Source organism: Molossus molossus, unplaced genomic scaffold (assembly GCF_014108415.1).
Source record: "Molossus molossus isolate mMolMol1 unplaced genomic scaffold, mMolMol1.p scaffold_m16_p_12, whole genome shotgun sequence".
Classification (NCBI taxonomy): Eukaryota; Metazoa; Chordata; class Mammalia; order Chiroptera; family Molossidae; genus Molossus; species Molossus molossus.
The window spans coordinates 86206035-86227049 of NW_023425347.1; the positions used below are offsets into that span (position 1 = coordinate 86206035).

The following is a 21015-nucleotide window of genomic DNA, read 5'->3' on the forward strand; positions in this document are numbered from 1 at the left end:
TGTGCAGCTGTAAGAAAGAGCAATCTCTTATCCTGTGAGATGACATGGAGGGACCTGGAGAGCATTATGCTAAGTGAAATAAGCCAGTCAGAGAAAGATAAGTATCTCATGATCTCACTTATTTGTGGAATACAATGAACAAAATAAACTGAGGACAAGCTAGATCCAGAGTCATGGAAGTAGGGAACAGACTGACAAATCTCAGAGGGAAGTGGGGTGGGAGGGCGGGAAGAGATAAACCAAATAACATATATGCATAACCAATAGACACAGACAACAGTGTACTGAAGGCAGGGTGGGGGACTGGAGCGAAGAGGAGGGTGTCAATGGGAGGAAAAAGGGAGGACATCTGTAATACTTTCAACAATAAAGATAAATTTTAAAAAAAGAGCCCTGGCCAGTTTTGCTCAGCAGGTTGGAGCGTCCCTGCAGACCAAAGGGTCAATGGTTTGATTCCCGGTCAAGGGCACTTACCTGGGTCACAGGTTTGATTCCTGGCCCTGGGGTCCTTCTGCAGGTAGCCAATCCATGTTTCTCTAACATCCATGCTTCTCCCTCTTTTTCTCTCTCCCTTCCACTCTCTCTAAAAATCAATGGAAAAATATCTTCAGGTGAGGATTAACAACAACAACAACAAAAGATATGTGTAGATTCACTTTTACTGGGCAATGCCAAATTATTTTCCAAAGTGGCTGTACCAGTTCACACTTCCACCAACGGGTGTATGGTATGTTCGCTTGCTCCACATCCTCGGGGACACTTAAGGATTTAATTTTTTTTTTTTTTTGCCAATCTGGTGGATATGAAGTGGGTCTTATTGCCTTTCCTTGATTAATAATGAGATTGACCATGTTTCAGTATTAATTGGAAGTGTTTCTCTTCTGTGAAGTGACTGTGTCCCACTTTTCAACTGGATTATCTTTTCTTACTGATTTGTGAAAGTCCATCAATATGTTTCGGAAGAATAAATGAATGAACTAAAAGTCTCTGAAATAAGAACGAACTGAGATTAGGTTGGGGAGATCCCCAACAACTAAAAATCTTGAAAACTAAGCCTCCCTCAGGCTTCTAATTTGATCCTCATAAGAGTTTGTGAAAGAGTTCCGTAACCCCACTTCTCAGGCGTTTTCCCATGATTATCTGCTACTCTGTAGAAAATAGATCCAAAGAACCTCTCCGGGATCTCCCCAGTTTCCAGTTACATATCCACACCCCCGGCGAACTAATCACGGATTACTCAGTATTGTGACACAAACCGTCGGGAATCACTCCCAGTGTTCTCGCGATAATTGCTTCCAAAGGATCATGTGACGATCCAAGATGGCGGCGCCCGGCGAAGCAGAAGAAGATGCGACGGTTTACTTAATAGTGAGTGGCATCCCCTCGGAGCTGCGCTCGGCCCAGCTACGGAGCTACTTCAGCCAGTTCCGGGAACAGAGCGGCTGTGGCTTCCTTTGTTTCCATTACCGGCATCGTCCTGAGCGGGCCCCTTCCCAGGCTACTCCCGATTCTACCCTAACTCCTATAGGCCAGAGTCTTACCCAGATTTCAGTCACTGATGGCCACACTTTCTCCACTCGGGACTCTGTCCTCGCCCAGACCCGCACCTGCTGCTGCGTCATCTCCGTACGTGGGGCGGCTGAAGCCAAGAGGCTTCTTCGCATGTATTCGGGCCGTCGGTGGCTGGATTCTCAGGGGACTTGGTTGCCCAGTCGTTGTTGCATCCGCAGACTTCGGCTACCTACTGAGGCATCAGGTACGGTTGGGAAAATAATAGACTGGACTTGGAACGCAAGCACATTTCTTGACGGGTGATGAGGATAAGTCACGTCTTTGGTTACAACTCTTTAGAAGGTTAGGTCATTTCTGGACAGGCTTCCGGCTCAACTTGAGTTAGTTTAATCGGAAAAAAGCAAAAATGGCAAGAGGCCTATGTGGATGATCTAACATTTTCCAATTTATTATGCCCTCTTCGACACCCTTTTCTCCATCTAAGGGGTTGATTTTGCACTGACACAGGAGGATAAAAAGTAAATCAGGTTTCTAATCCTCTTACTGTCTTGATCTGCTCTCTTCCTTACTCCCCATCCAGTTTTCTCTTGGCAAGATGCAAATGAAGTTAGTTTCTTTTCTCAGGACATATCCCATTTTAATGGGAAATCACTTTGATGGGGAACAGGAAATAGTGCAGAGCCCTTTAATCCATTTATTCAACAAATGTAGCTTCTATTGCTAGACCTAGTGTTACTCTAGCTGGTAGGCAGAGAACAATTGGACACATTCATGTGTAGAGTCCAGAGAGGAAGACAGACTTGTAAAAAGGTAATTGTCACTGAGATGCCATTCTGATTTTTAATGTTTACTGAGCACTTCCTGTGTACTTTCTAGGCACTGTTCTAAGCCTTTTATTTTCTTATTGACTCCTCACAACAATCCTATAAGCTAGAACCTATTGTTTCCCATTTTACAAGTGAGGAAACTGAGGGATGCATAAGTTATGTTGATTGCCCAAGGTTACAGAGCTAGTAAGTGGCAGAGTTACAATGCAAACCCAGGTATTTTGCTCCAGAGCCTATGCTGATTATCACCAAGTGTAGTGAAAAGATAAGAGGAGGGAGAAACTGATTTCCTATAGGGATCAGGCTTTTCATCTGATTCTTGAAAAATAACAAAGTTTGTGGGAAAGAATGATGTTCAAAGTAAATGGTATTTGCAACGACAGAGATGTGAAAGCTCATGAAACTTTCAGGGCTTAAATGTTAAATTGTTTGATGTGGTTGGGACACATGACACGAGAATATGCAGGGGCTATTGAGAATATGCAGGGTGGTGGCAGTTGAGAATCAAAAGATCAACAGGGATCAGATATGGAAGAAACTTGTGTGCTCAAAAGAATTGATGAGAAATGGCATGAAATTACTAGTTGGTTCTAGTCAGGGAATGGAGGAAGGGATTCTGGGAAAGTTTGAAAGGGAGGAACAGCATTGGTAAAGGATTTGAACCTTGGCTGATTTCTGGCTCAAGTGTTGCTGGAGCCTTCTAGGTTTCAAGAGCCATTCTTCTCCCTGCTTCCCAAGGTTTGGGCTCCTTTCCCTTCAAGACCCGGAAGGAACTGCAGAGTCGGAAGGCCAAGGGTGAATCCTTTACTCTTGCTGACCTAAAGCAATTGCCAGAGCTGAATCCACCAGTGCTGATGCCCAGTGGAAATGTGGGAACGCCCCTGCAGGTCTTTCTGGAGTTGATCCGGGCCTGCCGCCTGCCCCCTCGGATTATCACCCAGCTGCAGCTCCAGTTCCCCAAGACAGGCTCCTCCCGGCGCTATGGCAATGTGCCATTCAAATATGAGGACTCAGAGACTGTGGAGCAGGAAGAGCTTGTGTACACAGCTGAGGGTGAGGAAATACCCCAGGGAACCTACCTGACAGACATACCAGCCAGCCTCTGTGGAGAGCCTGAGGAAGAAGGGGGAAAGGAGGAGGAAGAAGAGTCACACTCAGATGACGTGAGTACAGCGAACCACCCTATCCTTGCTTGCAGCTTAGAGAGGCCAAGGCATTAAGAATACCACTCTTGCCCTGGCCGGTTTGGCTCAGTGGTTAGAGCGTCGACCTATGGTCCAGAGAGACCCAGGTTCAGTTCCCGCTAAGGGCACGTACCTCGGTTGCAGTTTCCCCGGCCCTGGTTGGGTTGTGCGGGTGGCAACCACTCGATGTGTCCCTTTCACGTCGATGTTTCTCTCTCTCCCTCCCTCCTACTCTATCTGAACAAAAAATGAAAAAATGTCCTTGGGTGAGGATTAAAAAAAAAAAAGAATACCACTCTTGCCCTGGCCAGTTTGCTCAGTGGTTAGAGTGTTGGCCTGCGGACCAAAGAGTCCCGGGTTTGATTCCAGCCAAGGGCATGTACCTCGGTTGCAGTTTGTTCCCGGCCCTGGTTGGGGTCGTGCGGGTAGCAACCAATTGATGTGTCTCTCTCACATCGATGTTTCTCTCTCTCCTACTCTGTCTGAAGATAAATGTAAAAATATCCTTAGTTAGGATTAACAAAAAAGAAAAAAAAAAGAAAGAAAGAAAAATACCACTCTTCAATTATATATTATAAGAATTCTGAACCTGGAGCCCTTGGGAAGATTCCAAAGAATTAGAACTCCCCAGCATTAAATGTAATAACTGCATTTGTATGTGTGAATATGGGTTTCTTTGGGGAGAGGGGACGATTTTTATCAGAAGATTCTCAAAGGGGTCTTCTTTTCATTCCCTCGGAAGGAATGTAAGGAGGGTCCTTTTCATAGATGAAAAGTTACTACCAAAAGATAAGATCATCTAAGCAAGTAGAGGCAGAGCTGGCATGTGAACCCAGTCCCCTTTGCTGCTTGTCTAACTTCTGTGTGCTTGCATTATGTGGCTGAGAAATCACCTCTGTTTTCTGAACTTGTGTCTGTGGATTGAACACTAGCTTCCACTCTAATTTTATTAATGAAATACACATTTCTTCTACCTCTTTCCAAACTTGGTTATTCATCCATAAAATCAGGAGAGGTGTTATTTGGTGGGAAACTTTTTTTTTTTTTAACTCTGAGTAAAAATCAATTCACCTATGTTTTCAAAGCTTCAAGCACACAGTTGCTAACACATCTGGACCACATCCTCATGTGGTACTGTCTGGACTTTTCTCCAGCACTGTTCTGCAGCAGTGATTCCTGAAGACTCTTGAAGTTTAACCCGGATAGGGGCCCCCAAGATTTCAAACCGTGAGCATCCAGCCCTGGCCAATTTGGCTCAGCAGTGGAGCGTCGACCTGTGGTCCAGAGAGACCCGGGTTCGGTTCCCGCTAGGGGCATGTACCTCGGTTGCGATTTGTCCCCGGCCCTGGTTGGGTCGTGCGGGTGGTAGCCACTCGATGTGTCCCTTTCACGTTGATGTTTCTCTCTCTCTCTCTCTCCCCACTCTATCTGAACAAAAAATGGGGGAATGTCCTCGGGTGAGGATAAAAAAAAACAAAAAACCATGAGCATCCTATCATTCCACAAGTCCAGTCAAGCAGTTGTAAACACAGGGGCTAGCACAGGATTCCAAAGGTAGTCTAAGGCTATTTCCTGCCCTCAAAGGACCTTAAATCTCCCTGAAACCAGCATCTGTAAAGGCTATATGGTATGGTGAGCTGAATGTGAATGCTGGTTGTGCTACTCTCTTGGTGTACTGTCTTGGGCAAATCCCTTTACTTTGAACCCATTTCCTCATCTGTAGAATGGGGATAATGGTACTTACCTCACAGGGTTGTTGGGGTGATTAAAGGTCTAGGTTATGTGAAGGGCCAGACACATGGTAGACAATAGATAGGTATGAATCGTGTCCCTTCTTTCTTTGTGATATCACATGTACAGGCCTAAACAGTGTGTACTGATTAAAACTGAGAAATTCAGAGACCAGTGAGAGTGCTTTGAGCCGCAGTGTGGGCAGCTCTATATAGGCTGTAGAACTTGAGGGATGAGGAGGATTTAACCACGTGAATAGAAGGTGGTGAGAGAGAAGAGCAGATATTTCAGGCAAGGGGAGCAATATGACCAAAAACACAAAAATAAGAGTGTATCAGTTTTGTCAGGGAAAAGAGCCACGTTGAAAAACAGGATAGAGAGATGTTCAAGGCCTCAAGGACTTAATATGTGTTTTATCTTGGAAAAATTTGGAGGAATGATGCTGAGGACCCATCTCATGGGCCTCCTGTGCCCTGAGCTGCCCTCCGTGTGGGCATAAGGTCAGGAAGCTAAACAAGCAGGTCACCTCTCCCCTTCTCCCAGGACGATGACCGGGGTGAGGAGTGGGAGCGACATGAAGCGCTGCATGAAGATGTGACCGGGCAGGAACGTACCACTGAGAGGCTCTTTGAGGAGGAGATTGAGCTCAAGTGGGAGAAAGGCGGCCCTGGCCTGGTGTTCTACACTGATGCCCAGTTCTGGCAGGAGGAAGAAGGAGGTAATGCTGGCACCAGATAAGGGCAGGAATGATCCCTGCTGCATTTGCTCTGGGCTTTATGTTCCAGAGAGTGGAATCCCTGGCAGCGGGCCCAAATAAAGGGCTAGGAAAGTGGCTTATCTTAACTGGATTTGAGAGAAACCAGTCATCCTTTTTAGGGGTGAGAGAATCAGTACAGAGAAAATGCCCTCCTGCAAATTCTGAATGACCCTCCCAGAGGTGAGATTTAAAACTACTATCCAAAGCCGCAGGTTCTAGCCCTGGCCAGTTTGACTCAGCAGTTAGAGTCAGCCCATGGACCACAGGGTTACAGGTTCGATTCCTGGTCAAGGGCATGTATCTTGGTTGCAGATTCGATCCCCGGCCCTGGTCAGGGTCATTCGGGAGGCAGCCAATTGATGTGTCTCATATTGATGTCTCTCTCTCTCCCCCCTTCCTTCCACTTTATCTAAAAATCAGTGGAAAAATATCCTCAGATGAGGATTAACAGCAACAACAACAAAAAAACCCAAATTATAGAATATATGTCTAAGTCTAGATTTAACTCTCAACAGAACTGAGAGTCCTTAGCTCACTCTGCTTGATGCTTTTATACCTGCAGACTTCGATGAACAGACGGCCGATGATTGGGATGTGGACATGAGTGTGTACTACGATAGAGGTACTGGTACTGGGCCAAAGGTTGTGGTACTGGGAGGTGGAACTGGTGCCCTGGTTTTGCAGTGACACTTTACCAGACATGCTTAGCAGAGTCCGAGACAGTACACCAGCTCCCTTGGGATAGCTCATGGAGAGGGTTCCTCTCTTAAGACATCTCTAGTTGAGTGCATTAAGTGCAGGTTGTAGGCAGAACCTTTTTCGTTTTTGTGGAGCAAGGACACACAGGGACAGCCCTCAGGGAGCTCTGCTTCTGGTGGGCAGACCTTGGTAGAGTAAAGGTCAGGAGCTCACACTCTGGTTAAGAATTTAGATTTTGGAGTCAAAAATGACCTGGGTGGAGAGAATAGGGGAAGACCTGAGATCTAATTCTTTGTTGGCTCTATGACTCTTCTGCACCATAATTTCCTCATTTGTAAGATGGGAGAACCATGGTTCCTATTTTTGGCAAGCTGCCAGTCTAATGAAAGAGAGAATAATAAGACAATAAAACACCATAAAGATGAATATGTAAATATTGTGAGGAGGTCCTAGACACCTGTTTTTCCCCCATGCTGTTGAGAGAGACCCTTCTGCAAACTGGGCTCTGCTTCCTCAGATGGTGGAGACAAGGATGCCCGGGACTCTGTCCAAATGCGTCTGGAACGGAGACTCCGCAATGGCCAGGAGGATGGCTCTGTGATTGAACGCCAGGTGGGCACCTTTGAGCGCCACACCAAGGTGAGTACTATGCCTAATCTATTGACTTCTCTTTTCCTTCTCTACCTCCATTCTTTTTCTTCCTCCTTCCCCTGCCCTCCACAAGAGCCCCATCTTGAGTCTTTTCTTTTCCCTCTGCAGGGCATTGGACGGAAGGTGATGGAGCAGCAGGGCTGGGCTGAGGGCCAGGGCCTGGGCAGCCAGTGCTCAGGGATGCCTGAAGCCCTGGATAATGATGGCCAGCACCCCAGATGCAAGCATGGTTTGGGGTGAGTATGGCTGAGGGACTTCCCTTGGGGGCCCAAGCTAGCTTTTCAGCTGTACCATGGTTCCTCCTTCCCTCTGGTTTTGGGGTGGGTGCTGGAGACTTCTAGAGGGTAAATTTCAAAATAGAGTTAGAAGGAAAAAATAGGTCTGGATCTCCTGGGATGGGGGATCATTCCCCCTAGTCTAAGAAGTTTGGACTTGATGACTGCCATTAGGGAGTGACTAAGTCACAGACTGGTGACAGTTGTTCTAAACGGTGTACTATTTAAAATGAAAGCATTGTGCCTGGCCGGTGTGGCTCAGTGGATTGAGCATCATCCCACGAACTCAAAGGTCCCAGTTAGATTCCCTGTCAGGGCTCGATACCCAGTAAGGGTCGTGTGGGAGACAGCCGATCGATGTTTCTATCTCTCTCCCTTCCTTTCTTGCTAAAAAAATCGATAAAACATAAGTAAAATAAAATGAAAGCATTGAGGCCTCTGGTTGCTGGCACTGTCAGTCAATGAACAGATAAGGTAGCTGGAGAGCAAAGATCCAGATTTAAAGGCTCTGTCTTTGGGACAAACCAGACATGCAGTAGCTTACTTCTGTCCTTTCCCAACCCCTTTAAATGGGGTTTAAGAAAGAGCAGCCCTCTCACTGAGACCCCTTTTTAAACAGGTACCATGGAGAGAAGCTACAGCCATTTGGGCAAGTGAAGAGGCGTCGTGGAACTGGTTTGGGGCTCATCTCCACCATCTATGATGAGCCACTACCCCAGGACCAAGGGGAGTTGCTGCTCAGACGCCAGCCACCCACCAGCATGAAGTTTCGGACAGACATGACCTTTGTGAGGGGTTCCAGCTCTGCCTTGGAAGCTTCTCAGAGCCTGAGTGACAGGTTCAGGGGCTTCCTTAGTCAGGATCACTCCTAACTGCAGTAGCAAACCTCTGTCCTGGCCTTATCTCCCACCGAAGCAGGAAGAAGTCTGGGAGCAGCAATCTGTGAGGCTCCTTCAGGGTGCTTTGTTTTAAACTTGCCTTCTGGCTCTCTACCTCAGGGGCTTTTTCCCAAAAGGCTCCCTATCCTCCCCTTTGATATAAAGGCTTAATTGCCTCTCTTTTTTTTTTCTTTACTGATTATTTTTTTTGTTTTTTTGGGGGGTATGTGCCCCTAGTGGGAACCGAACCCAGGACCCTCCGGTCCGCAGGCTGATGCTCCAACCGCTGAGCCAAACCGATCAGGGCTTCTGTACTGATTTTAGAGAGAGGGGGAGAGGGATAGAAACATCAATGAGAGAGAACATCAGTTGGCTGCCTCCTGCATGCCCACCATTGGGGATCGGGCCCACAACCTGGGCATGTGCCCTGACCTAATTGAACTGGCAACCTCTTGGTGCATGGGTCGATGCTTAACCACTGAACCACACAGGCCAGGCTAATAGTTTTCTTTCTTTTATTTTTTTAATCCTCACCTGAGGATGTTTTTCCATAGATTTTTCAGATAGAGTGGGAGGGAAGGAAGGAGAGAGAGAGAGAGAAACATCCACGTGAGAGAGACACATCTATTGGTTGCCTCCAGCACAACCCTTACCAGGGCTGAGAGGATTGAACCTCCAACTGAGGCACATGCCCTTGACTGGGAATCAAACCCATGACTCTGGCCTGAGGGCTAACACTAACCGCCAGGGCTTAATTACCTCTCTTCATTGGTCTCCTAATCCTGGTCCCTGTTTGGGCTTGCCGCTGTTGCGCACCCCCCAGTACCTTGAAAAGCTTAATTGACTGAGATTATCAGCAGAAGCTTCCTTGGGTGGGGTCACCTTGAAGGCCGGAAAGAGTAGGAAAGAGACCTGGAAGAGAAGAGGGTTTGTGGTGCTCAGAAGGCCACAGTGGTCCTGGGGTGGGCCCACTGCCTCTACCCCTGACTGGCTTGGACAAAAGACAGCGGAGACTTCCCGGGAGGTGGCCGGGTCTGCCACGGAATGGTAGAATAAAGAACTTTATGACCGGATTTCCCCCTCTCTTCTAATTTGGGCCTAGAGGTAGATTGGGTAAATCCTGGAAAAGGTTTCTTGCCCCCACGTGCGCCCCATAACCGGACCCATCGGGCTGGGAGTAAAAGCACATCCCCGGCGCTGAGCTCTGTCGTCACCATGAAGGCGGGACTTCCGCCGTTTCCCAAGTCTTCCGGAAGTTGGTGCCGGTCCGGTCAATACCCGGCCGTTCGCTCTCCTTGCATTACTGGGCTGCCTGCAGTTCCTCCTTAGGTAACTCGGGGCATCGCCACCGCGCCTCCCACCCGCAAAGTGCACGTCGGGAATTCCGTCGCCCTCCGCTCGTCTCCCGAGCGGTCGCCTGCCTTGTTTCCCCGCCGAGCTTACCTGCTGTGCACGGGCCCAGTGCAACCCATGGCGAGGGCCGCTCCGACCACCGCCTTTGGGCAGGCGGTGATCGGGCCGCCGGGCTCGGGAAAGACCACGTACTGTCTGGGCATGAGCGAGTTCCTGCGTGCTATGGGCCGGCGCGTGGCAGTAGTGAACCTGGACCCGGCCAACGAGGGGCTGCCGTACGAGTGTGCCGTGGACGTGAGCGAGCTGGTGGGTTTGGGCGACGTTATGGACGCGCTGCGACTGGGGCCCAACGGCGGCCTGCTATACTGCATGGAGTACCTGGAGGCCAATCTGGACTGGCTGCGTGCCAAGCTTGACCCCCTCCGCGGCCATTACTTCCTCTTCGATTGCCCAGGCCAAGTGGAGCTCTGCACGCACCATGGCGCCCTACGCAGCATCTTCTCCCAGATGGCCCAGTGGGACCTTAGGGTGCGTCTTGGGTCTGCAGGCCCATTTTGCAGATGAAGGAACTAAGACAGGGATGGTATGTCACACCCACTTGTCACACAGCGAGGCAGGGGCGGAGTTTCTTTGGAGTGTAACAGGTATGATTTCGAATTCTGGCTTTGCCACTGACTCGCTGTGTGGTCCTGGGTAAGTCAGTTTATCTCTGAATCTGTTTTCTCATCTGTAAAATGGATGTGTTCGTACACAATTTGTAATTATTGGAAGTATCGAAGGAGTTATGTAGAAAATGGCATGGCGATTGTGTGAGATGGGGAGAAAAGTAAGTGAAAAAAATGGAGTCAGAGGTAGTGGGAATTGAACCAGTTGCCCACTGAGAGGCTCAGAGCAAGGCATCTTGTAAGAAAAATGCCAATATCTCCTGGGAGAAGGAAATGAGTGTGGCTATTAGAATGAAACAGAAGAAAAAGACTAATGGGAAATTCATGTTTCTGTAAAACTTAGTATAACATGTATCACTGATTTAAGCACAGTGAGGAACAGACTTAAGTCAGGTTGATTAGCTATTGTACCATAAAAATGGGATTGACTTGTTATAAATGGCTCACTATTTGTGACCAGAAATAAATAATAAGAAAATGCCATGTTTTATTTATACTGTTGTAATTCCCTTATTTAGAAATGCTTATATATTCTCATTAGATAGGTAGTATGTAATCATGAACTATTGATTCGCTGGTAGAATTTGAGATTGAAGAGTGTAATCACTAAAAAGAAAAATATAGCTGAAATAAATATCCTGATAATGCGGAAAGAAAAAAAAAAGGCTAATGGGGAAGGTTTGCACTGTGTCCTCAGGCATTCCCAATCTGATGGGGGAGACATAGGCTCTGATGTTCTCCAGCTCCCCAGACCACTCTCAACCTGTCTCTTCCTCCCCTCCCAGCTGACTGCTGTCCACCTAGTGGATTCTCACTACTGCACAGACCCTGCCAAGTTCATTTCAGTACTGTGTACCTCCCTCGCCACCATGCTGCATGTAGAACTGCCCCACGTCAACCTCCTCTCCAAGATGGACCTCATTGAGCACTATGGGAAGCTAGGTAAGTGCTCCTATTTTGGGCAGGCAAGGTGTAGGGTAGTGGCTGCACTGAGTGAATCAGAGATCTCAGCTGAAGGAAACTGCCTCCAGGGACCATGCATGACCTGGTGATTATAGCCACAGTCAGGTCCTGACCCCTGCTCATTTGTTTTGTGCCATATACTGTTCTGGTTTTGGGGGACAAAGGAACTATAGATGGTAATATGTATTATGAAGGAATTAAAACTAAACGATGGGACAGTAAGTGGGGAGAGAGTAGTGCCATCTGAGCTGAGACCTGAATGGTGAAGAGCCAGCCAAGGGAGAACTATTCTAGTAGAGGGACCAGTAGGCATAAAGGAACCTGTACTATTTAATTCTCTTTTATTTACTTTTATTTTTTTATCCTCACCCGGGGACATTTTTGCATTTATCTTCAGATAGAGAGGGAGGAAGAGAGAGAGAGAGAGAGAGAAACATAGATGAGAGAGAATGTTGATTGGCCACCTCTTGCATGCCCCCCACTGGGGATTTGGCCCACAACCTGAGCATGTGTCCTGACCGGGAATCGAACCGGCAACCTCTTGGTGCATGGGTCGGCGCTCAACCACTGGGCCACACCAGCCGAGTCCTGGCTCCTTTTTTCTTTCTTTTTTTTTTGGGGGGGGGGGTACGTGCCCCTAGCGGGAACCAAACCCAGGACTCTCTGGTCCACAGGCCGACACTCCAACTGCTGAGCCAAACCTGCCAGGGCTCCAGTTTTTAATTCTCATTGAGAAACCTACCTGTCAAGCAATCCATTTGTTGGAATACTTAGAACATTCTTCATTGTAGGCACAGGGCTGTCAGTTTCTAATTAGAGCTGATTAAAAGGTCGGAGGCAGAGCCAATGAGTGAATTGATTAATCTCTAACAGCCTGCTCCCTTGGCTCACTTTGGGACAGACCTGCTGAGTAGCCCAACCATTTGAGTTTTCCAGGCTGAAATGAACAGTGCAGACCTACTTTCTTCTCTTAGTGGGAAGTTTGTATTTGTAGAACTGAATCAGAGACCCGAGTCATCTAGTCTGGTCTCCTCATTTACATTAAGAAGGAATTGGCCCAGAAAGGAAAAGAGATTTACCCAGATGCTACTCTGCTAAAGTCTGTGTAGTGTGTGCTGGGTCCTGGGGGTACTACCTGACTCTGAGTTTCATGAGGGAGGCACCAAGCACTGTACTTGGTACATGTTCGATATCATCATTTACTACTGTTGACCAAGCACTTCTTTGTACTAGGCACTGGGGTTTATAGCATTTAATCCTCACAGCAGCCTCATGAGGTGGGTACTTGTCCATATAGTTAGTAAATGACAGAGCCAGCAGGTGAAACCAACTATTTTCTTCGTAGAAACTTCAGTGCCATTGTTGAATGAATAAATGTATGAGAGAATGAAGGCAGAGGAAGAAAGAAAAAACATGGTCCCTGTCCTTGGGGTTTTAGCCTGATGCCAGCTGCTCCTGAACAATGGTTTCTCTCCTTAGCTTTCAACCTGGACTACTACACAGAGGTCCTGGACCTCTCCTACTTGCTTGACCACCTGGCTTCGGACCCTTTCTTCCGCCACTACCGTCAGCTCAATGAGAAACTGGTGCAGCTCATTGAAGACTATAGCCTGGTCTCCTTCATTCCTCTCAATATCCAGGTACCAGGGACTCGGGGACTAAGAGGCCTCTTCCCTTGGCTATAGGCTCTGACAGTGCCTGCGACCTCATCAAGCCAAGGCTACAGGAGGCTGTGAGGGTTCAAATGGTGGTCTTTGTTGTAGCTAGGTCCAACTATCATTTGATCCCCTTGATTTGGTACCAGGGGCTCTAGTGGGCAGGATTCCAGTAAAGAGGGTAGAACAGCCTGGCTGGTATGGCTCAGTGATTGAGCACTGACCCATTCACCAAGAGGTTGCCGGTTTGATTCCTGGTCAGGGCACATGCCCAGGTTGTGGGCTCAGTCCCCAGTGGGGGACATGCAGAAGGTGTCCAGTCGATGTTCTCGCTCATCGATGTTTCTATCTCTTCTCCCTTCCTCTCTCTCTCTAAAATTAATAAAGAAAAAAATTTTTTTTTTTTTTAAAAGAGGGTGGGCCAAATTTTGGCCCTATCTATTCTGTGTTGCTGGGTCCTTTCTACACTTGTTCCCTGAAAGCCACTAACAAGATACTTGACCATGGTCAGGAACAAGTCTTTCAGGTTCCTTCAAGATGAGCAACTGCTTGTTGACTTTGCAAAGTTATACCCAACCCTGTGCCTCTCACCTTCACCCTACAAAGATAACCTGGGAGACATTGGTGCATGTTTGATTCCTTTCTGCAGTGGTTGGACTTGAACAAAGTTGTCTCTTCCCTTTTAATGCCACTCTTCTCTAAAATGAGGTGAAACCTGTGATATTAATCATAACAACTACCTGCTTTCTATGCTAGGCATTGTGGTGAGAACTGTAATGCATTATTTTGATCTTTCCTTTCTATCATGTGATATATGAATTGTTCTTATTACTTTTATGTGGATGAGTAGATAGGTTGCATGCATATTTATTGGGTGTCTACTGTTAGCTAAGTTCTGTGCCAGGCACTGGGAATACCTCAACAAATGAGTCCCTGACCTCAAGGGGTGCAGTCTAGTAGGGGAGGCAGATGAGTTAATAACTTACTAGTAGTTATGAAGATGGCAGGATCAGAGTTACAATATGGGTAAGCCCGGGGAACTGTGGTTGTGCATAGAGGAGCTACCTGTTCTAATTTAGGTGGGTTGGTGGTCAGGAAAGATGAGATATAGCTGGGCCTCTGGGAACATGTAGAACTACTCCAGGCCAAGGAAGCTGCATATACAGAGGCTTCATGAGACAGGATTCTGGAGGTTGTTTGGGGACTACAAGCAGTTTGGTGCAATTTTAATTCCACACACCTCTGTTTCACTCACAGAGCTGTTTCTCTCCTCCCTGCCCAGGACAAGGAGAGTATCCAGCGGGTCCTGCAGGCTGTGGATAAAGCCAATGGCTACTGCTTCGGGGTCCAAGAGCAGCGAAGCCTAGAGGCCATGATGTCTGCTGCAATGGGAGCTGACTTCCACTTCTCCTCGTATCCTTGCTATCTAGCTTCTCAGCCACAGCAAGCTGGGGGAGACATAGGACTCAGGAATGACTACATCTGTCCTTGTAGGTGACTAATTTCATGTTGACCAGTTGGGCTCCCTTGCGACTGTTTTTCATGTTCAAAGGCTGGTCCTTTAGAAGACTTCAGGGTTGGTTGTACCTGAGGACAAGGGAGAATATTGATCAGAAGTAGCAACAAATACAGAGGCCCAGGAATGAAAAGGCATTGGTCACTTCGGAGAGAGGTAAGGGCTTGCCTGTGGGTGAGCAGTAGGAATTAGCATAGTATTGTTAAGCAGGGTGTGACATGAACAGTTGTACATTTTTGAAAAGCTCCTCCAGGTGTGGAAAATGCATTTAAGGGATATGAATGGGGGGGCAGGAGAGTTTTTACAGACTCTAGAAGAGAAAAGATGAAACAGTGGTGAGAATAGAATTGTGTAGATTGGAAAAATACTAAGGTGATAAATGGTTATAGGACAGACAGATAGATAGAGATGGTACAGAATTTAGACTCCTAGTTTCTTGCTTAGACAGTGGTATGGGTGGTTGCGCTAGTCACTGAGGTAAGGAAAGGAAGGTTTCTCATGTGGATGGAAGGGATGGTAGCTGGCAGATGTGCTGTCTTCGAGAGGACCCTGGGACAGAGCTGTTTGGGAGGTAGCTAGACCTTCCGAACTGGACCAATGAGGGTTATGTGTAGGTGTCTCTCAGGTCACAGAGGCCACATGTGAGGTAGGACAGGGAAGACCAGGCTTTGTAGGCTGGTTTCAGAGATTTGGCATCTACACAGGGTGCTGGAGACAAGGCAGGGGCGGGGGGTGTGCTCCGGAGTCCTTGGGTAGGGAGGAAAATAGTTCTTGCCAACACTTTGATCTGTGTCAGGCCTTGCATACATGGGAAACAAAGCTCACAGGGAAATAGACAAATTACAGATGATGGCAGTAGAGTGTGCAGTGCCTGAAGAAGGGACTGAAGAGCTGCCTCACACATACAGTTAATATTGGCAAATTCATCTACATGTGCTCAGCAAAAAAAGAGGAACTTTTTTTTTATCCTCATCTGAGCATATTTTTTTCCATTGATTTCAGAGAGAGTGGAAGGGAGGGAGGTAGAAAGGGAGGGAGAGAGGGACACATCGATGTGAGAGAGACACATCGATGTGAGAGAGACACATCGATGTGAGAGAGGCACATCAATGTGAGAGAGGCACATCGATGTGAGAGAGGCACATCGATTGGTTGTCTCCCCACACGACCCTGATGGGGGGCTGGGGATCAAACCCGCAACCCTTTGGTCCATGGGCCAACGCTCTAACCACTGAACAAAACCGGCCGGGATAAGGTTATTTTTAACCATATGCATTTGTGCTGATTTTATTTTATTTTAATATTTTTATTGATTGTTGAGAAAGAGGAAGGGAGAGGGAGAGAGAGAAACATCAATGAGAGAGAATATCCATCAACTGCCCCTGCATGACTCCCGCTGGGGATCGGCCTGCATCCTGGCATGTGCCCTGACTGGAAATTGAACCTACAGCCTCTTGGTGCATGGATTGATGCTCAACCACTGAGCCACACCCCCCACCCTAATCTCCTTAAAGTTCAACTTTACTCTGTGTGTAAGGTAATTAGGGATTGGTACAAAGAAGGGAAAGTCAGCTCTGCTGAGGAGTGAGTGGTTAAAGAAAGCTTCATGGTGGTAGTGACATTTGAGCATCATTTCAAAGTGAGGATTAGCCAGGTTGATTAAGAGGGAAAGGAACTTCAAGGCAAGGGGAACAGTGTATACAAAGGCACAGGAATTCAAGATAGACATATTTAAGGGGTTGCAAGTAGAATGGCATGACTTGTAGGCAGGATAGGACTTCTGGCTGGAGAGCAGAGATAGGGCCAGAGAGATGGGTAGGAGAACTCGGGGTTTCATGTGCCCTGCTCAGGAATGTGAGCTTCAGGCCAGACATGACAGGTTTGAGATTATTCCACATCAAACAAGATGGACCCCACTGATCCTGAGTGATCCTCAGGGCTGATTTGCACAGGAACAAGGTATTACCTCCTGAGGAAAGTAAAGGGGAGGGGACAGAGGTTCAGAACCTGTGTAGGGTGAGATGGATTTGATGGATAGATCCATGAGATGGTAAAGAAAGGTCTAATCTGAACATCATTTGGTGGGCTACATACTCCATTTGCAGTACGTCGTTTAATCTTTATTCAATCCCCTATTACAGATGAGGCAGTTGGGGCTCTGAGAGGGACGAGCCCAAGACCCCTCACGCAGCATGTGTTGGAAGAACAGTTCAAACCTTGGTCTCCCTGGTTGTAGAATCTCAGCTGCTGACACTGGAGTCATCTAGTAGAGCAGCCATGGTGGCCAACCTGGCCATGGTCAACCCCTGTCTCTTAGTCAGACCTGGGCCTTAGGCCAGCCAGCCTCACAGGGTTTCATTAGCAGTGTCTTTGCTTTTGTGAATCTGATTTGTGTCCTTACTGCTGTCCATAGAGGTGACACCCTGTGGCCCAAACAGAAATTTATTGTTTTCTTTGAACTCCTTTGAGTTCTCTCCCTTGGCAGAAGAGAAGTCACAGACATTTCTTAAGCACCTACTGTGTGCCAGGTGCTATGCTAGGCATTCTAGTCATTGTTTCATTTGATATTCATAACAGCTCTTATTTTACAGATGAGAAAAGGAGATAGCAAAATAAGGATTTAGATCCCCATGGTCTAGCTCTGGGATGTGTCGTAACACAGAGGGGAAGGGTTAGCACTCCAGTCCTTTGATCCTCAGCAATGTGAGGAAGAGGAGCATTTGAGTCTGGTTGCTTTGATAGGCTTCTCAAACCCAATTGGTCCCTGTTGCCTGAAGCTATAGCTACGAGGAAGGGAGAAGAATAGAAGAACTCTGCCAGACATGGTTGGAAGGCTGGCATCAGTAGAGGTCAGATCCTGCCCAGACCAGTTTTCTATCCTTGCCCATGCTATCATCCTTGACGTACCCTCCCTCAGCACCCTGGGCATCCAGGAGAAGTACCTGGCACCCTCAGACCAGTCAGTGGAGCAAGAAACCATGAAGCTGTAACAACAAGCTGGGCTCTGGAGAATAAGACACTTAATCCAGCACTGGGGAAAGCTGTAGCTCCCAGTAAGCCACAGCGGACAGCCCAACAGGCTATAGATCCAAAAACAGGCCTCCCTGCCAGACCTGGAAGGCTGATGAAGGGACACCCAGCCCTGCAAAGGACTTCTAGCCAAAAGCCAGATGTGGCGCAACCAAAGCACCTACTATACCCTCAGTACTCATGAGCTCTGAGCACTGCCACCAGGAATTCAGCTCTGGCCCCACTCAGGCTATGATGGAATGTGCTACAATACAAGAATTTGTTTTCTCCTATATGTTGTGACTTTCAAACTTTCATCAACCATCCAGGGAGCTGGGGGTAGAACAAGTGAATGTCGCCTTCCCTCAGAAGAGTTCGATTTCTTCTTACAGAGCAGTATTTCCCCCAAAGCACAGTACTAGAGGATTAACACTTATTCTCCAGTGGTGCATTTAGGTTAATCTTCCATTTTAACAGTAATCCTTAAGCTTGACCTCTCACAGGGGATACTGTGTAGCTAGATCTTAATTTTTCTTTATTTGATCTTGGAGCAAGAGGAAGAGAGAGGGAGAGGGAGATAGAAACATCGATGACGCTTAACCACTGAGCCACACCAGCTGGGCCTAGCCGGCCAGGGCTAATTAGATCTTAATGTTTTATTTTCATTGTATTTATTTCACAGTTTTATTCTATTTTTGGCAAATGCTAATTTAGTTTCTATTTGTAGTAGTGATTAAAAGTTTACTTTAAAAGTGAAGTTATTTATACAAAATGCATTGTTTAAAGGGCGATATTAAGTATGTAATATGACTTGAGGGGCGTGGCAAAATACTGGTGTTTGCTTTTCTGTCTTTTGCTCTTGTTGCAACTGGTTGTGTGCAATTCACATTTTCGACCAATAGATGGCACCCCAGGCTTATTTTTGCAGTTGTAGCTTGGAGTCACAAGGGGGACCAATGGCAGTTGTGCTAGAAGTCTTATTTGTAGATATTGGGTCCTGTTAACTAACACATGTGACGGGCTTGACATTTTACAGAGTGCCTTCACACACTTGGTCCTCATGTGGTTCACACAGCAACTGCTAGAAATACAAACAAGATGGGAACTATTACTAAGCCCCACTTTATATGAAGGAAACAGATGAGTTTGAGCTTTGGTCAGCCTGGTTCTCATAGTCCACTTTGCTGACCTTTTTTTTTTAATCCTCACCCAAGGACATTTTTTTGCATTTATATTCAGATAGAGTGAGAGGAAGAGAGAGGAGAGAGAGAAAAGTCGATGTGAGAGAGACACATTGACTGGTCGCCACCCACACAACCCCAACCAGGGCCAGGGACAAACTGCAAGCGAGGTAAGTGCCCCTAGAGGAACCGAACCGAAAACTCCCCAGTCCGCGGGCTGATGCTCTTAACTGTTGAGCCAAACCAGCCAGGGCAGCTTTGTGAATACTAATGGTGAAAAGTTGTGGCCCATGTCCCACAGGATTTGAGGCCAATTAGAAGAAAGAATTGAGACACCTGTAGAGCATTACTAAGTCATAAATCATTAGGGGGACGATAGGTCATTGGTGGTTTGGGCATTTTAAGAAAAGCTATTCTGAAGTAGCATTGAGGTGGGAATGACTGAGCTTTGCTTTACAGTTTTGATAGCCAGAGCAGAGTGATGGGCTATGAGGAGGCTCCTGTGGCTGGAACAGTATGAAAGCACCCAACCTCCGCTCCCACGCCTGGCCTTGCAGGGAATAATAATTGGGTGCTGCTTCCCCAGCCTCTTTCATCTGCGGAGTTCAAAGCACCTCACTCCTATTAACACCCTGTACAGTAGGTGGGGAGTATCAACAGAGCAAGCCAGGGAAACTGAGGCCAGGAGACACAACCTGGGGCTGTCTCTGAGTCACTTATGGGGCCTGGAGCCCAGTAATTCTGATGCCCAGGCTGCTGGACAAATCCCTCATCAGGGAGTGAGGATGAGTGCTATGTTTTTTAAAACAGTACCAGTAGCTGTGGTCATGGGTTTTGATGCTTACGCCATCACCACAGCAAACCAGTGGGAAAGAGGTGTCATTTAGAACTTCACGAGCTCATATCCAAGCACCCTGAGTATATTCTCTGCAGTCATGGAGAGAAGGATAAAATAATTCAAAACTTTATTTTCAGGCATAGGTGTGACAGCAAGGATGTTTTCCAATAAATGTAGCTCTCTCTACCTCCCACTGATAGCAGAATGACTGTCATGTTGGGGAGAGGACAGCACAGTACAGAAAGATGAGATGTCTGGGTTCCAGGTGAGGTCTGTTCAATGTGAAATGTGTAGGGGAGGAGAAAGACCATCCTCCAGTATGGTCTGGGATATGGCAACTGTCCTTAAGATTTCTTTTTGTTTTAATTTCCTGATAAAAATAACAAGTAAAAAACTTGGAAAATAAAAAGAAAATTAGACCCATAGTCCCATAACATAGAAATAAAAACAATCTGATAAATTTTATATTTAAATATATTTTGTATATTTTCTTTTTCTATACATGCGGAGGGATAGAGCATTTATATAAGTGAGCTATGCTATAATTGCTTTGTAACCTGCTTTTTATAGTTGACACTATTTCATGTAATTAAAAATATAAAGACCTTTTAATGTTTACATGATAATATTCTGTAGTATGGCTATAACATTGTTTACCTACTCAAGTTCCCATGGTTAGCTTATAAGTCATTACCAGTTTTTTGCTGTTGTAAATAGTGCTGTGATTAACATCTTTGTACCCAAATCTTTGTCTGAATCTTTGACTTTTTAACATATGATAAAGTTCTAGAAATGAAAAGGCTGATGTTTTCCAGATTCTAGGTTCATATTGCCAACATGCCTTCCAGAGAAATGCTACTTTATATCTCACAGACTCTTCCTGAAATGCCCCCCTTTCCTCCAGATCTTACTTGGCAAATTGTGAACAACTGCTGGAGGGAGGAAGCCATGTCTGAGTACTTTAGAAGGAATCTTGGTCATCTCAGCTAAATAACCTGACATTAGGATAGATGCATTTCCTGGCTCTGAATTGGGGCTCCAACAATTGGAAAATAGCATTTGGAACTTATCAGAGACCAACCCAAAGAGGTTTAGGAGTGAGGGTGATGTCCTAAAGTCCAAAGAGCTGAAGCACAACTAGTCTGCTCTTAGCTGTTTATGGATTAGCAAAACACTCACCCCATTGGCTGAGGATCTCATTAGGGCCTGTGGGAAGGTCCATCTTGGAGAGTCTCTGTTCTTTCTCAAGGCTCCTGAGAGGAGAAGGGGAGTGACTTCAGACCCATCCCAGAACTACCAAGGCCCACCCAGTTTTGTTTTG

The 21015-nt window shown here is 46.7% G+C and overlaps 2 protein-coding genes across 4 annotated transcripts; both read left to right on the forward strand.

Annotated features, from left to right (window-relative positions):
- Positions 1–1301: 1301 nt before the first annotated feature.
- GPATCH3 (G-patch domain containing 3) lies at positions 1302–8731 on the forward strand. Its single transcript, XM_036256128.1, has 7 exons — positions 1302–1756; positions 3078–3502; positions 5798–5972; positions 6574–6633; positions 7228–7349; positions 7470–7597; positions 8256–8731. The coding sequence occupies exons 1-7, from the start codon at positions 1321–1323 to the stop codon at positions 8506–8508; spliced, it is 1599 nt and encodes a 532-aa protein (XP_036112021.1). The 5' UTR covers positions 1302–1320; the 3' UTR covers positions 8509–8731.
- A 1027-nt stretch (positions 8732–9758) lies between these two features.
- Positions 9759–17964, forward strand: GPN2 (GPN-loop GTPase 2). 3 transcript variants are annotated; one of them, XR_004958992.1, is made up of 6 exons: positions 9759–10395; positions 11318–11474; positions 12975–13135; positions 14433–14563; positions 14703–14822; positions 17409–17513. XR_004958992.1 is itself a non-coding variant. In XM_036257087.1 (5 exons), exons 1-5 carry the CDS (start codon positions 9985–9987, stop codon positions 17654–17656), a joined length of 933 nt encoding a protein of 310 aa, XP_036112980.1. In that variant the 5' UTR covers positions 9759–9984; the 3' UTR covers positions 17657–17964. The 3 variants fall into 3 exon arrangements, 1 of the variants encoding a protein (XP_036112980.1); XR_004958991.1 differs by having other exon boundaries at positions 14433–14822; positions 17409–17509; XM_036257087.1 differs by lacking the exons at positions 14703–14822; positions 17409–17513 and adding an exon at positions 17584–17964.
- The last annotated feature ends 3051 nt before the right edge of the window (positions 17965–21015 follow it).